The sequence below is a fragment of the Cucurbita pepo genome, chromosome 13, assembly GCF_057944985.1.
Source record: "Cucurbita pepo subsp. pepo isolate OVF chromosome 13, ASM5794498v1, whole genome shotgun sequence".
Classification (NCBI taxonomy): domain Eukaryota; kingdom Viridiplantae; phylum Streptophyta; class Magnoliopsida; order Cucurbitales; family Cucurbitaceae; genus Cucurbita; species Cucurbita pepo.
Genome location: NC_141810.1, coordinates 13,923,501 through 13,940,504, shown reverse-complemented (window position 1 = coordinate 13,940,504; position 17,004 = coordinate 13,923,501). Strand labels below are relative to the sequence as shown.

Below are 17,004 nucleotides of genomic sequence, written 5' to 3'. Positions count from 1 at the left end.
TCTTTGAGTTTAAATTGAAAAAGAAAAGAAGAAGAAAAAAAAAAAAAGTCTCTAAACGAATGAAAATTCCCCAAAAATATTATTTAAAAATTAGACTTAATTGAAAAATTATAATCTATAAAGGACTAAACCATATATTTAACTTTCAAATTTAAGAAAATTACTCGGCCAAACTAAAATTAAATTCAATGTCGTCTAAAATCAATTTGAGACTTTCAGAATTATAGAAATTAAATTAGAACTAAATGTAGGAAATACGAACCCAAAATATATTATCTTCTAATTAGATTACCAAAAAAGAAACAAGAAAGAGAGAGGTCGAGGGATCACTAATCGATACTATGATTGCAAGATCGACATGAATCATGATCAAGTGATGAAAACATTTGGCCAGAGTTCGAAATATTCTAAAAGCTTCCACGAACATAAGCATATTTCAACTGACATAGACTATCTCGACTAATAGATTCACTCAAGATAAACCCATCCACATAGAAATGAGTGCCCAGTTTGATCCCTTCAATGCACTTAGAGATTGCATCTAAAAGAAAGAGGAAAATAAGCTAAGTAATGATTCTATCAGTCACAGCAAATATAGTTTACCAAATGCAGTTTGTGGTTTAAAGGGAGGAATGAATCTTTTCACCATTTTCATATCTGTTTAATGTTACACTTTTAGATTTAAGATATCAACAAGTCGAATCAAATAACAAAGCGAAAGGCTGCAGGACTCACCGAACTATACACAGATCACATGGGAGCAAGCTGATTTCCTGAAAATTAAGCTGCTGCTGCTGATAAAATCATTCACGTCACGGCAAGATCACGAGGAAGTTGGTCGTGGCAAGCGCTTCGCTATCTCCTGACAAATCAAATAAAGAAGAAATGTTTGATCTTGAAATGTATTTGAGTGGAAACATCTGGTGAAATCTACAAAGCCATGGATCTTAAACATCTGGTGAAATGTGTTTCTAGAGAAGCGTTATATGAAAGGGAGACAGGGTCTCAGCTAAGTGATCACGACAAAACTATCGAACGTCTTCACATATTTCAAGCCACAAAGTGTATTTCTCAAAGATTTCAATTTTCCGGTAAAGTATACAAAATAACTAATTATCAGAGGACTAGTCCATTTTTTCAACAAAAAGGTCGGTCGTACAAAAAAAATCCTAACAACTAGCTGTTTCATAAAGCATCCGAACGAGCACGCACGAATTAGAGAGATAGGCGAAAGAACGTTCTAGTCCAAACAAACAACAAATCAGCTAAGAGGTAGCAGTCAGAAAAATTTCAACTGAACTTGTCCTCCAGCGAGCCACTATTTTAATGGTGGCATTGAGCAATCGTGACAAGATAGAACCACCGATAGAGATTTAAGGTGAACGTTCGACACCTTATGGAGCTAGCATAATGATAGATACAACCACCATACAAAAAGCTGGGGTGAAAGAACGTTCAAACTTCACATCTTCTTGATTTCAATTACCAATTGAGAATTGGTTTGCTAAAGTTCCGCAACTCTAATGAATATTATGAAGATTTCTGGCTATGACAATGACTAAAGCAGATTTTGAGCTTCTAAACGTCAACGTGCATTATGGGATGGTAGTAAAGAATTAAAACTGTTTAATACCGCTCTTCGAACTGTGGAATATCATAAAAATCGCTACACAAACTTATATACCTAACTTGTGTATCAATTGCAGCTATGAAAGTCATAATAAGGATAAATCAGGAATACCTCAAACAGCTCGTTTATATTATCTGCAGTCTTTGCAGATGTCTCAATAAAGAACATTCCATTCTTCTCTGCATACTCAGTCCCATCCTTCAAAAGTAAAACAAAAGTATCTCATATTAGTGAGTTACAAGATCTTTTCCCCATTTTGCAAAAAACAAAATAGACGAAAATGATCTCAGGACGCCATTTGATTGAATAACACTGAATTTACCTGAACAGATACTTTCCTTTTCTCTAGAAGATCGGCTTTGTTACCGACCAGTGCCAAAATGATATCAGGGCTGCCATGCTTCTGTAGCTCCTGTAAGTGCCCAATATGCCCAATATGAATCATGAAGATTGTGAATTAGTCTAAGCTCAAAGGAAAACCTCTCCCTAGCATTTTAAAACCTTGAGGGGAAGCCCAAAAGGTTAAGCCCAAAGAGGACAACATCTACTAGCGGTGGGCTATGGCTGTTACAATTTTGTTGATATTTTAAAAATGGGACAGAACTTTGGTCATCAATGAATCTTCCCATAGATTAAAAAGAATTCCCCTTTGTTACAAATTTGGTCATCAATGAATGGGATACTCAACTAATGAGGAATTGCCTCATAGTTTTAGCTTCATTTATGCATGATGACTATGAAACAAGATCATCGCAAGTAAAAGGCCCATGGATACAATTTGGACTTGAATCGATACAGCAATCACAAGCAATAAATATAGTACAAAAACTACTTAACCACTTTAAAACTTACCTTAACCCAATATTGTGCTTTGGCGAAGGAATCTGAGCTTGTTATATCATATACAATAACTGCAACTGCAGCACCTCGATAGTAAAGTGGAGCTAATGCAGCATACCTAAATCAAGACAAATCAACAGTGATAACCTTTTGCAACAAAAATCTCTTGCAAACACGAAGTAAGCTAGAAAATGGCTACCAATGAGAATAAGGCTACTTGCTAAGAAGTTAAAAACACGTGTTTGAGGATCAACTAGAGATTAAGATAGTCCTACCTCTCTTGCCCAGCGGTATCCCATATTTCGAATTTTACCGTTGTGGAATCTTGTAAAGCTATTGTTTGTGATAAGAATGATGCTCCAACAGTAACCTGAATTTTCTCAACAAACATGTCGAATCAAACGATTGTAATTCCTTCGATAATGGAATGATAAAAGCGTAAACTAATTTGTATTGAGCATAGATTTATTTTAAGAATTTATGGACTGTACATAGTTCTGACCTTAGACGTCGGATCAAACTGACCACGGACAAAGCGGAGAACAATACAGCTTTTACCAACACCAGAATCACCTAGCAGGACAAGCTGCATAAAGTCAAAAAGAGAAGATGGTTAAAAAAATCATAAAAACTTTTAAGCTTCCTAAGTAAGCACAGTATTTAACTTCAAAACTCATTAAATTAAAAATAGCATTGTTTCATCTTAGCCATCCTCTGTTTGTCTTCATACAGGAAAGAATTGTAAGTCAACATATACCAACTATCAGACTAAAATCGAACTCACTTAAGGGGCCTTATTCCATTAACACTAAAAAGAATCGGATTACAAGTGAATAAGCTTTGCATCTCAACACCTTTACGCGCAAATTCTTGGAATCAGCTGCATTGTTCTCTGGATTAAGCACACCCGATCGCCCAGAAGCCCTGTCTGCATTATAAACCCCCAAAAAATCATTGAAACTCGACATAAACTTCTGCAAGTAAAATAAAAAACTGAAACCCACGAAACCCTAATGCGCCCGTAAAAGAAAATCAAGGAATCGAGAAAACTCCAAACAGACCAAACAATCGACCTCCGAAATTCTCAATACACCACCGCTTCGATCAGACTTAAATAGACGAATAAAGAATCTGAAAACCCTAGCAAATCTTGAGCAACGAAATTCGAGAAAAATACCAGGGAGAGACGAGGAGCAGCCCATGGCGATCAAGGATATCTAAAATAACCGATCCAAGCACTTCTCCGTCAATTGAACTTTCGTGGAGACCACGCAACAATTGGAGAATACTGCAAAAGAGAAGAATAAGCTTGCGCCTTCGGGACTGGTTCGTTAATGGCTGCCAAGAATTTCCCAATGCTTCACAATTCTGCTTTCAATTCAATCGCGAAGAAGAACAGCGTTGTCTCGCGTAAAAACGACACGTCTGTTTTTTACAGCAATATAACCATTTTGTTATTTATTCTTTAAAATTATGAGTTTTTTTATTTTTTTTAAAACTAATATTTAATAAGAACTAAATTGGGCTGGTCTATTGAAACTATTGGGCCACAAATTGGGCTTCACAACCTTATTGGGCCTGAACGTAATCTTAACTGCAGGCCCACCACAGGAGTGAAATGCTGACGATAATTTAGGTGTCAATAATAAATTATTTGATAAATTAGAATAGTTTGATTTCTCTTAAAATAAAAAAATTATTATTATTGAAATATTTTCGCAGGTTAGTCTTTATATATTTTCATTATTAAAAATATATATATCTATATATATATATATATTGATATTTATTTTTTTAATTAATCATTTAACTTGGTACATAGAATCCAACATTTTTTTTTAATTTCAATATGTTTAGATATTTACTAAGGGACTTTTAAATATTTTATTTTAAACTAAATATAAATGTTATTAAATATATATATATATATATTTTGGAGATCAGTCCTCTAATTCTTTTTGCACAATTTATTATCAGTCGGGTGTAATTCAATCAAATATGCACGATCAAGAGGTCAGAGATTCAAATTTCCACCTCATATTTACTATTAAAAATCATGTTTGAGGTAACGTGTTAATTTTACGAAATTTTAAAAAATGTTTTAATATCGAATTATATGTAAGAGATTTAAAAAAATAAAAAAGAAAAAAAGGGAGGAAATTTTAAATTTTAAAAATAATAAAAAATTAATAAAAAATTAGAAGGATTAAAAAAGGAGTACTAGGTTGTCGGCCATTAAAGGAACGTTTATGAACAATTGTATGTGGTTTTTAAAAGTTAAAAACATGTCACTTACTTTATTATTTTGGCCACATTAATTAATTTATTTTTAATACTCAGCCCTTTATTTTTCCTCTTTTTTATTAAATTATTATTACCAATCAACCAACAAATAACTCCTGGTTTGGATTTAATTTACAATAAATAAATAAATAAATAAATATATATATATAGGGACGAAATCAGTTTATTGACATCTCATAAATTATATAACAAAGTTTTCATGAACCGTTTTTTTTTTAATTAAGAATGTTGTTGAAACTATATTTTATTTTACATATTAATTTAATTCAACGTAAATATAGTGAATCATTCATATATATATATATATATATATATATATATATATATATATATATATATATATATAATTTGGATATTAAATGAAATATTTAATAAATAAAAATAAAACTATGGTGAAATGGGAGGACCAAGTGACAGAGAGTACAATTAATTTTTGTAGAGACAGTGAGGGAAGAATATGTAGCATTATTAGTGGGGCCCACAAGGGCTGCACCAATCACATTGCCTTATCAGTTTTGGAATATTTCATTAATTACTTTTTCTGCTTACAATCTTCATTTTTTCTTCACCCTTATCATTATACTATTTTCCACCCAATTTTTTTAAATTAATTAACCCATCTTTATTTTTTTATATATTTATTTAATATAATCTTTTCTCCAAAATAAATATTATTTAAAAAATATGAATTTAATTAAATATATACGAGAACAAATAATTCATTATTTAATAAAAATATATATTAGTATAATTCGTTGGGATATTTTTAATTATGTGTTATACTATGCCCCCACTTTACAACTTAATTACGATATAACCATATATTTATAATTTTCTTAATTTAATAAATAAAAATGTAACAACCAAGCCGAATTCATTGAAGGAATTAATTAATTCTCTAATTATTAACTTAACAACCTTTGAAATTCATAATACATCGTTCAAGTAATGGACCATTTTGCCCTCAAATTTAAATTTAATTAATTATAGAGACACTAATTCACGTAACATAGGTTAAGGACGATCAAGTAATTTAGGGCTTTATTTTTGTTAATGTGGATGAGAAATCGAGCTATCGACCTTTGAGATGATAATTAATATCTTATCAATTTAGTGGTATACTTGAATTTTTTTAAATAATCGTGAAGTGGGAGATCGAGCCGTTGACTTTGAAATAGCAATCAGGACCGTAACACCTAGCTATACTCAGAATCGTAATTTAGATTTAAATCTCGTACTCGCTCAATACTCGTTTCTTGTGCTCAATTTTCTTCATGTACACCGAGAGTGCAAATCTACGATACCTGATATCAGATAGATTTTGAGCGTTCAAGACCATTATTTAAGTTGGTACGAGACTCGTGAATCCTGATCGTGTCAAATTTTAAGATATATAGCAAAACCCCACAAAGATATGCAAAAAGTAGACGTTTCATAATCGACTTATGGCTCAAAATCGAGATTCCATTTACATTCCAAACACGACTAAAATAAAAAAACAAAACCCATCGAGCTTCTAAATGACACCGTAAAGTAGACAATATCGTATAGTTTAATTAAGCTATGCACGGAGCAGTACTCGAGAATCCAACGACAGCCCACAAAAACTTACACTGAAAGTGAACAATATCTTACTATTACGAAGACGCAGAGTGCGTCGTTGATCTGATTGAGCTATACTCGGAGTCGGGAATCGAGGAGAGTAGGGGGAAGTGGCCCCCTAAGCTAAGTGGCAAAGGGAGGTGGACAGCAATCTAGGACTTGGACTTGTAAGAGAAAGGAACAGCTCATATATATTAATTTCCATTTAAGCTCCTTTGTCTTTGAGCCCTCGTGTGTATATATCCACCTTAAATCTTCCATCTTTCCACTCATTCTCACTCCTTTCTTTCAATTTTCTCTCTCTTGTTCTTATTCTCTCTCCTGTTCTTGTTCTTGTTCATCAACAACTCAATCACAGCCATAATTTGCTTGTGCGGCATCATCAATATTCACAATGATTTTTGAGAGTTCATGTTTTTTTGAAGCTTGTTTGGTTGAGAATCTTGATGATGCTGCATTAGCAATAGCTTCAATGGCTATATATATATATATATATATATATATATATATATATATATATATATATATGTATGTATATATGTATATGTATATATGTTGGGATCTCAACAATCTAATACTCATAAAGGTTAGTTATGTTCTTCACTTTTCAATTCAAAGCTCTAATCTTCATCCATGGCGGTTTTCTTTCTTGATTTGTGTCGATGGGTCTCGAGATTTTGATCTCGAAACCCAAATGTTTTTAGGGTTTGTCGAGTTGGAAAATCAAAATAACCTGATTTTCGGATTTTGTAGATGGTGAGTCACTTATTATTTGTTAAAAGAGGATAAAGTTTGAATCTTTAGCATTATCGAAGATGAATTTGAGAGAAAACTTTAAAATCTCAATTGGGTTGTCTTTTTTTCATTGTTTTATTTTGTCCCTGTTGTTCGAGGGAGTTGTTTTCAGTTACTCATGAATTTTCAAGTCCCCTGATTCGAGTTGTGGGCAAGATTTTGACTCTCTGAGATTCAATCCATCACGTGCATATAAAAACTGGTCAGCCTCGAAGAACTTATCGACCGACAAACTAGGCAGAGGATCAAACGTGAGGAAGACTTGAAAAATAAATGAAGGGTTTTTTTCCTCACTCTTTGTTGTTTATGTGGGCAAGATTTTGGCTCTCGACTCAATCTACCGAGCGCATATAAAAGCTCGTCAATCTCAAAGATCTTATCGGCCGACAAACTAGATAGAGGGTCGAACATGAAGAAGACGAGAAAAATAAATTAAGGATTTTTTTTTCTTCTTTTCGTTGTTTTTGTGGGCAAGATTTTGACTCTCCGAGACTCAATCTACCGAATACAAGCTCGTCAATCTCAAAGATCTTATCGGCCGACAAACTGAACAGAGGATCAAACACGAGAAATCGAAAAAAATAAATTAAGGGTTTTTTTTTTCTCTCTCTCTCTTTGTTGTTTTTGTGGGTCTAGAGAGAGAGAGAGATTGAGTGAGTGACATGTATCTTCTTTGATTGGGGATTGGCCATTGGGAGAGATGGCCATGAAAATGAAAAACCAAACCAAACGACACACGAATTCAAGGCTGTTATGAGTCTTCCGTACTGTTGTTTCTGTCCCACATCGGCTGTACGCAACAATTTGGTCCTCAATAAAAACCCTAATATATATATATACACACGTATATGTATATATGTGTGCGCGCATATTTGTACACATTTTTTTCCCTTTTTGTGAACCCCTAATTTTTCAATTTGGAGTAATGTTCCAATTTGGGTGGACTTCTATTTTTTCAATTTTTAGAAATGGACTCAAATGGAATGAAGTTTTAATTATAATTTATGATTGGATTGTCGGTCTGACTATGATTTGATGTATAAAACGTCTATTCTCAAAAGAAAAAATAATCTCGAGCATGTTTGAACTATCTATAATATAAATTCACGGCTCTGATTTCCTTACAACGCTAACTTCCCGATGCCCAACTTATCCCGTTGTCGAGAAAGATGTAAAGAACAACAAATCCTCGTATATCTATGCAAGATTTATCGAATTAAACCATGATATCTTAATGCCTACGAGCGGTTGGTTTATGTCTAAAACTAGAGGTGTTATGGGTTGTGTTGAGTCGGGTTGAGACATTTTTTAGACCAAACTTAATTGTTTATTAGATAATGAACCCAACTCAATCTGACCATAAATATTTTGAGTTAGGTTTGGTTCGGAGTAATTTATCAAATATTTATTCTTAATAAAAGTATAATATTAGTTTGTAAAATATTTATTATTTATTTTTTAACATTTACCGCAGCTTTTTAAAAGTTATTTTTAAGGGTGATTGGAGAATAAATAATAAAAAATAATAATTATGAAATTAAATAATATATAAAATAAATAGACGTATATATAATTATATAGTTAGCAAAAATGTATATTTTAAAAAACAATAAATTTTGTGTGGTTCAATTCAACTCATTTTACTGTAACCAATGAACTAATTAAAGGAAAGACTGCGTAAGATGCTGCAAGAAATTTCAACAACAAAAACACGAGACGAATACAAACAGAAAATTATCAAGCGTTGCAAGAAGTGTAGCTCCTGATATCACGGGGATGACAAAGCAGGGTCGGGATATCCCCACCCTTTGAGCTGGACCTGAGGTCTCCCAGCTCACTAGTTAGCATATGAGAGGATTATTGTACATATAAGAATGATAGTGGTTGTAACGGTCGAAGCTCACTGCTATCAGATATTGTCCACTTTGGTCCATTACGTCAATTTTAAAACGCGTCTACTAGAAATAGGTTTTCATATCTGTATAAGGAATGCTTCGGTCTAGTGAGGGCGTCCTCGCTGACACATCGCTAGGTTCTTATTAGATATTATCCACTTTAGCCCATTAAGTATCGTCACTCGCCTCACGGTTTTAAAGCTCACTAGTTAGCGTATGAGAGGAGTATCGTACATACAAGAGTGATAGTGATTGTAACGGTCTAAGCCCACCGCTAGCAGATATTGTCCACTTTGGCCCGTTACGTCAATTTTAAAACGCGTCTACTAGAGAGAGATTTTCATATCCGTATAAGGAATGCTTCGGTCCAGCAAGAGCGTCCTCACTGACACGCCGCTAGGTTTTTATTAGATATTGTCTACTTTAACCTATTAAATATCGTCGCTAGCCTCACGGTTTTAAAGCGTGTCCACTAGGAAGAGGTTTCAACACCCTTATAAAGTGTTTCGTTTCCCTCTCCCCAACTGATGTGGGATCTCACCGTAGTGTCAGAATATTTTAACCCTCCGAACTATATGAGAAGATTACCGTACATATATATTAAATTAAATTATTTTTAAATTACGGTACGTATGAGAAGGAAGAGTTTATTTTTAAATTAAATTAATATATCTTAAAATGTTATTTTTTTGAAGCTTCAGGACTAAATAAATGCGAGTTAATAAATTTTAATTTTAAAGGAAAAAAAAAAGAGTGTATTTTTAAAAGCTTTATTTATTTATTTATTTATTTAATTAATATAAACCTGCTATTAGCAAATTTTGCTATAAATAATCGGTTTTTGGTCGTTCGCGCTAGTTAGATTTCGGCCTAATCGGAGCCAATGCCGTTCTCCCAAACTCTCGATCGTATTAGGTGAAAGGAAATCTCGGTCGCCAAGAAGTTGTTTGCTTGTGATTTGTGATTTCTACAATGGAAGCATAAGGGAAGGAGTATTGCAAACAAGATCAATGGATTCACAAAATCTACCTCCGAAGGTTCGAAATTTTTCCCAGTTTGATAATTCCTTTATCAGGTTTTTGTTGAGATTTTATTGCGATTATTGTTCCATACTCCTGTTCGATATTTCGATTGGGTGGGTTAGGTCATGGGAATCGAATGTTTCTGTTTGTTTGTTGCGACTGTTTGGTGCGAATCGATCGATTTCAACGATTCTAGGGTTTTATTTAGGGCTTTGTTAGCTATTCAGGAGTAATTCAGCTAATTACTTAAAGACGCGATGTCGAAGGTGTGAAGATTACGATGTCAGAGAGTCGGAAAAGATGGAACTACATGCTCAGGATCGGCTTCATCTGGATCGTGATTGATATGGTAAGTCCCGACGGGAGACACTGGATCGATCTCCGTGTCTTAGGAGAAGTTTGAGCCCTCACGGAATTGATGGCTCCCGAAGCGAAGTAGGATTTGGTTCATAGGGTTGATACCACTGAAAGGAGGGACGAGGATTATCATCTGAGAACTGGAAGGAACAATATCATCGGGTCAAGCGAGGAAAATGCTCAACTACGAGGAAGTGTTCCTGCACAATGATCACAGGCAGCTTTCGGATTCGCTGCACACATGTTTTACCCGAGCCAAGGAAATTTTCTGCTGTCAACAAAGTTGTAGATTATAAGCATGACGTTCGGTATCGGCATGATGATTCAAGAATTAGGAACGAAAGCGAAATTATTGAAGGGAGATGTTCAAATGGCCGTGGAAGGATGACGGATCAGAAAATTTAGGCTTTAGAAAAGAGCACGCGATGGATATCGGTCCGACATCAATTTATAAAGACTTCTTACCATCTTCCCTTGATGTGCGAATTCTTGACAATGAAGGACTCAACTTTTGAAACCATGTAGTTTCAGATAAACCTCAAGTCTCACGTTCACTTAAATTTGAAGAAAGCTGGAGGTTTAATTTAAGGAATATTGGATATTCTGCCGAGGAAATGAGAGCTCTTCGTCAGGACACTGTAATATGGGTTCCTGAGGTCTTGCCAAAGGAAAAAGCAGTGGTTCACAAGGAGGATCTTGTCATCTGGCCTCCTGTTATTATCGTCTGCAACATTTTTCTGTCACACAGCAATCCCGATAAGCGGATAGTTGTAACGATTGAAGCTCTTGAGTCTTTCTTAAGAAGTAAGTAACATTTTATACTTCAAAATTATAGTGTTGATTAGTATTTGACTGAATCTCCCTCAAATAAGAAAAAAAGGGGAGACAATGAGGTCCATAGATCCGACTAATGTTGTTTAAAGTTTACTTCTACTATCAGAGCATGTCTAATGTTCCCATTTATAGTATATCTATGTCAAAGCATGTCTGATGTTCTCACTTGAAAGTAAATTCTTTACGTTGCGCCTGCAGATTTTGAATTGGCATTATGGTATGTAAGTTATTTTGTTATTCGGTTAAGGCGTTGGCCCTCGATTAAGAAATCCATGGTTCCAATCCCCACACAACTTATTGGACTTGAGAAAAAATATATATTTTGTTATGCAAAGGTATGAAAGCATTAACGTGCTGTTGAATGACAGGTAAAAATCTGCTAAGGGGAAGAGTGAAGATGAATTTGAGGGTGTCCTGCAGATCGAAGTGTAATGGTGTTGAAGTTCCTGTTCTGGTTGACGAATGCAGAAAGACTCGACAATGCTTTTCTGAAAGGAGAGGTGGAAGAGTGAGTTTTGAGCTGGCTGGCAAAGTGCAAAAATGGCGAAGGTAATGATTCGAAATCCAAGTGCCAATGTTGTTTTCCAGGGGAATATTGTGATATTGGAAGGAGAAAATACGATGTCTAAAAATCCGTCTATGAGCGAAACCATTTTACGGTGCTCCTCACAACATTTCTCAAACACAATGTCGAAAAATATCAACCGCGACTCAGTCTATGTTTTCTCCCACGAGGGGAGTGATAATGGGGGGAAACAAAATGGAAGAGGAAATATACTTGGAGGATTTGGATGGCGTTGAGTTCAATGCAAAAGGAAGTTGAGTATGATAAAGAGCAGCTCAGAAAGGAAATTGTGTAGTTGTAAAATGCTCCCTCCTTTCAGGACATTTATAATTAGCATTTGTCAAAAAGTGTTAATCAAGCCGTTGCAGACGGATAGACCATGGAGAACTTGAATGCTATTCTTTGTCAGAAGCTTTGGACGGAGCGGGACCTGCTTAACAAAAGGAAGGAAGAGGAAGAAGAGACAATCCCGAACAGACAGCAGGGAAGGAAAAAGCCACATCTTGTGACCCGCCCCACCAAACAATCGATTTGGGAAAGAAGAAAGACCTGTTAGAACATCCTATTGCTTTTAGATGTTTGATAAGAGAATCAAGCTCGGTTCGAGGCTTTCCCACCTCAGCAACCGAATTGGAAGGTTGGATCTCTCTTTGAGGTGATTTGACATTTGAAGCTTTGCTAAATCATCATTCGTTTGTCAGCCTTGCCATTCGTGTTCTTGAGGATTGTTGTGTCTCGTGAGGACAATCACCGAATCACCCACGAGTTTGTTCGGCATGACCCATACCCACAATCGAGATGGGAGAGTATTACAACATAGAACATATTAGATAAGTTGGTATATTTAGGACCAGGGAAAAATCAGGACATCTCATTGTTGTTGTACATAATGGGTGGGTGCTGAGAGATTCTTGTAATCATAATACAAAATAGAATGTACATATTAATGAAATACTATACAATAATAATAATTAAACCAATTGGGATATTCCCAAAGGAAACAAAATCTTATTCCAGAAAACAAGCTGCGGCGGCGGCAGCTTCAGGCAATTCTGATGCTTGAATTGCTTCGGCAATTCTGAGTGCTACTACGGCTTTGTAAGCTGCCAAATCTGCATTCTCCAACAGCAACTGTGCCCTTTGCCGCTTACTAACAGCGCTCTCCATGCATCTCTCTGCTGCTGCCTTGGCTTCTTCATACTTTTGCACAGCATTCTGTTCCTCCACAGCATCTCGTCTCGAAACTATGGCTGCACAAAGACCGTCCGTCATCAACTCGACGTCAAGACGATAAACACTATGCATAAAGAAAACAAGCACAAATGGTAAACAAATAGAGCCAATAATCATCAAGGCTGCCCAGGAATTCTACCTTTTAAAATACTTGATTGGGTAGCTCTCCCACTCCCAGATTGGCTAGGCTGTCTTTTGATTGATCGTTTTCTTCGCATGATCGGTTTCGGTACCACAGGAGGTTTCCTCTTTGATTGATGTGCCTGGAAGATCATCCAAATAATTATTCACTTATGGTCTTAAAAACAAATGCACACCGAACATGTATAGCGAAAAAAGTACCTGGAAAACTCGTATCAGACATGATTTTCTTTGTCTTCGTTTCCTCGTCCAGTAAGTAAACAATGACTCGACTGTCGATCGGCTACCAAGAAGCATGAACATATCAGTAGGTGCTTTCTCATCAGAGAAGGCATCGGGATTACAGAATAATTCCTTCTCAAAAGCGTCGATCATCAGCTCAAAACTATCCCCCGAAAGACATTCATGTTGCTTGTCTGTTGCAATAAGCTCGTCGTTGAACTTGCTTAACCATTCCTCATCCTCAGAGTCCATGTCGTAGTTGGCTGTACTCTTCCCCCTCGCTCTACATACCTCATCGTCATTTACTGAGATATACGTATCTGGCCTTTTAAAATAAGTACAGCTACTATCGACGTAATCTGGAACTTCAGACACTCTAGGCACAGGAATGGCTTTAGCAGTAAAACACGGTATATTGCGATCAGAACACTCCTTGTATAGATCCTTGAAAATTAACCAATCCCTGCGATTCGGAAACTCCAGCTTCCAACCATTATCAGCTGACCACAATATCGCATGTGTAAACCGATTGCAATAAGCGGGCTTCATAACCGTTTCTGCTTTGTGGGTGTATCGAGTCAAACCATTTTTCTTGACCGCTAGAAGCCATTCACACGAGGCAGAGAACTCCAACACAATGTTAGCTCCCTCTTCTCTCATACATCTATCAGCTTCTACAATTAATATATTGGCATTGCAGCATGATGAATCAACATCCATTGCCGATCCCAATGCAGTCGAACTCACACGCCCAGAAGAATCTCTAAGGGCGGAGTTCTTGTGCCTGTTACAAGATGCTACAGAAGGAAAAGATACACTGCGTTTCATATCATCAATCCCAAAAATGCCAACAGATTTTTGCATAGCAGCAAGAGAATGGCTTCTAGGTCTCCTCATTCTCAGTGAACTTCTCCTTTTCCGTATACCACGAGAGCTGAAACCATTTCTATATTGCAAGGCCCGACTACCTAACCTCGAAGCTCTAACAGACAACTGTGAATTAGATCGAGTATTGGTATGATCGACTCCAAAGGCCACGGTTTTGCAATCCAAAGAACTTCTTACAGGAGGATTGGAAACATGTTGCTCTTCCACCATGCTGTCTTCTTCACTATCACTACTCATATCTACATCTAACTGTTCGTTATTATATACAAGACGAGCTTGAATCCGAGTCTGTCTAAGAAACATCTTGGAATGTAAGTACATAAAAGGGAAAGGAACAGCAGAAAAATCCAAATGAAACATTGGAATACACTGCCTGCTCCCAAAAATCACACACATTCCAGAACTTCCAGTAGGAGGATAACCCTGAAAGACAGGACAAGATCAAATCAATGAAATGCCTAACTTAAACAGTATTTACTTTGATCAAGAAACAAGGGAATGAAATCTCTAAAGCCCATTTCACAAATTTTCAACACAGAATCCAATTATCAGCCTAGAAAACAAGTGTATCTAAACGCACAACTACGTTAATAATGTAAAAATACCTGCAAGAAACGCATTCCCGTCGAAGCAAATACTCCATTGATCGTATTGGATAACAAAAATGAAGATAACTTGGCCACATTCAGCTCAGGACTGTTCAAGTGTCTAAGAACCGATTGTATAAAATCGGAAAAACAGCCATTATTGATACTACTCCCAGCGAAAATAGTAAGAACCTGATCGCGGGGCAGCGGTGGTGAAACGCTTGGCCTATGGACATGCAGCTTAGTAGAACGTCCACTTGCAGTAGGCTCCCAATGTGTAATGTCAGTCTTCCTAGATCTCTGTCTTCGAATGAAGCGGAGTCCAAACATCCTATCCCCTGATATAGCATTATCACCCTCCATTTCATCAAAACCATAGCCATTTTCGGGACGACCCCGCTTCCTCTTCCTGCTATAAACCTTCCCAAACATTCTATCCACATCACCAGACTCGCCATCGCTACCAATTCTAGGCAAAACCTTCAGTGGTTCAGGGACTTTCACTACACAAGCATCCTCCTCCTCACGAATGTTAACAACGACGACCCTCTTTGGCTTGACATTTCGAACTTGGGTCCACTTCCCATGGAGCCTAACCTGACCACTTCCGCCACCATTTCCTCTGCTGTCGATAACAGGGTACCAGTCACTGGCATCCTTAGATTTCTTAAGCTTCACCTCACCCGATTCAGGCCAGAGCCGTCTACCAGACCTTAGAACTCTAGCTCCATCAAGACCCTTAACCAATCCAAAAACTCTCGTCCTTCTCATCCCAGACGGCATTGCCGTACGGTTATAGAGAATTAACACCACCCACCAATCAAATTCTCTATCTTAGAATCGACTCAGTCACCAAACTCTGACCGGCATCGGAACCGGCGGCCGTGGAAGTAAAGCCACGCCAGTGATTAACAACCACCTACTCGCTCAAACCAGTGTATGTATACACGATGATCCAGAATTTTGAAATTCAATCTAACACGAAAACAAGACTTGGCGCCAAAGATTTCGAAGCGAGGAAAAATTTAAAATCAAACATCGGAACAAGCAGAGAGACATACAGCACCAACATGAAATTACAAAAAAAAAAAAAACAAAAAAACAAAAACAAAAACAAAAACAAAATAAAAAAATCTTCACCACAGTATCTCTACAATAATCTAGATTCAAACCTAAAAAACCAACAAAAAAAAAAATTCAAAGATCCATTTACAGAGGCTATAAAAAACCCCGAAAAAAACGTCGACAAAAACAAAGACGGAGAACCCAAAAAAGAACTCGAAAGATTAGATCCGAAAAAATGACGGAGAATCGGTGAGAGTGAGAGCGTCTCATACAAACTGACAGAGAAGAGAGAGAGAGACAGAGAGACGACGGCTAGGGTTTATGATAAAAACCACTGGGGAAATGGGGGCGGGAAGAAGAGGAAAAAAGCGGTCGCTGACTGAGGAGAACCGTTGGATGAAAAGATCGACGGCCAGATTCTCCCTAGAGGTGTGAAGAAAAATTTTGGTTACAGAGGCGAATTCGATTCAGCTTCTAGGGTTTTCTCTTTTTATTATTTTTTTATTTTTTAAAAAATTGATTTTTGCAATTTATTTTAAGGAGTGGGAAAATAAAAGGCGGGTTTGATATTTTGGAGTCCGCGAATTTGGGTGCAATTACTAAAGTAGGTCTCGACGTGGCCACATAGTTGAATGCCAGCTGGCATCAATTTTAAAATAATATTAAATATTTGTGTCGTGTTTGCATTTGCATGGTCCGTATCGGAAGCCGGAATTTAAAAAATATTAATATATAATTTATTGTGATCAATGACATAATACAATTAAAAAAATGAGTTTTTATTATTAATTTTTCCAAAACGTTCATATCTAATATTAAAATATAATTTTATTACTTTTAAATTTAAAAACTAAATATATATATATATATATATATATATTTTTTTTTTAATACAATAAAAATGTTGATTCATCTCTCGTTTCTATATCAAACTCATAGTTGTACGAAATATATCCAACGGTGAAAATTTGACGCCTTGATTAAAAATGGACGGTTCAGATCTGTCCTTTTTAAGCTCAATAGT

General features: G+C 36.1%; 2 protein-coding genes and 1 long non-coding RNA gene across 4 annotated transcripts; 1 reads left to right on the top strand and 2 right to left on the bottom strand.

Annotated features, from left to right (window-relative positions):
• Positions 1 to 595: 595 nt before the first annotated feature.
• LOC111807995 (ras-related protein RABF1) lies at positions 596 to 3,908 on the bottom strand. Its single transcript, XM_023693744.2, has 8 exons — positions 3,648 to 3,908; positions 3,325 to 3,398; positions 2,973 to 3,056; positions 2,746 to 2,840; positions 2,483 to 2,588; positions 1,953 to 2,042; positions 1,742 to 1,828; positions 596 to 862 (listed from the first exon to the last, which is right to left on the bottom strand). Exons 1-8 carry the CDS (start codon positions 3,670 to 3,672, stop codon positions 824 to 826), a joined length of 600 nt encoding a protein of 199 aa, XP_023549512.1. The 5' UTR covers positions 3,673 to 3,908; the 3' UTR covers positions 596 to 823.
• Positions 3,909 to 9,916: 6,008 nt separating this feature from the next.
• On the top strand, positions 9,917 to 12,850 carry LOC111808905 (uncharacterized). Its single transcript, XR_015411552.1, has 2 exons — positions 9,917 to 11,249; positions 11,648 to 12,850. It is a non-coding gene; the product is annotated as an uncharacterized LOC111808905 (long non-coding RNA).
• On the bottom strand, positions 12,664 to 16,485 carry LOC111808903 (uncharacterized). Of its 2 annotated transcripts, none has more exons than XM_023695137.2 (4): positions 14,934 to 16,484; positions 13,420 to 14,751; positions 13,217 to 13,340; positions 12,664 to 13,094 (listed from the first exon to the last, which is right to left on the bottom strand). In XM_023695137.2, exons 1-4 carry the CDS (start codon positions 15,696 to 15,698, stop codon positions 12,853 to 12,855), a joined length of 2,463 nt encoding a protein of 820 aa, XP_023550905.2. In that variant the 5' UTR covers positions 15,699 to 16,484; the 3' UTR covers positions 12,664 to 12,852. The 2 variants fall into 2 exon arrangements, with proteins under 2 accessions (XP_023550905.2, XP_023550906.2); XM_023695138.2 differs by having other exon boundaries at positions 13,004 to 13,141; positions 14,934 to 16,485.
• Between the last annotated feature and the right edge of the window lie 519 nt (positions 16,486 to 17,004).

Coding starts and splice junctions, on each gene's coding strand:
- LOC111807995 (XM_023693744.2), bottom strand. CDS start 3,672: ATGGGCTGCTCCTCGTCTCTCCCTG. Junction 3,399..3,647: donor CTGCTCCTCGTCTCTCCCTG/GTATTTTTCTCG, acceptor TTTATAATGCAG/ACAGGGCTTCTGGGCGATCG. Junction 1,829..1,952: donor AAAGGAAAGTATCTGTTCAG/GTAAATTCAGTG, acceptor TTACTTTTGAAG/GATGGGACTGAGTATGCAGA.
- LOC111808903 (XM_023695137.2), bottom strand. CDS start 15,698: ATGCCGTCTGGGATGAGAAGGACGAGAGTTTTTGGATTGGTTAAGGGT. Junction 13,341..13,419: donor GTCTGATACGAGTTTTCCAG/GTACTTTTTTCG, acceptor ATGATCTTCCAG/GCACATCAATCAAAGAGGAA. Junction 13,095..13,216: donor CCAATCAAGTATTTTAAAAG/GTAGAATTCCTG, acceptor GTCTTTGTGCAG/CCATAGTTTCGAGACGAGAT.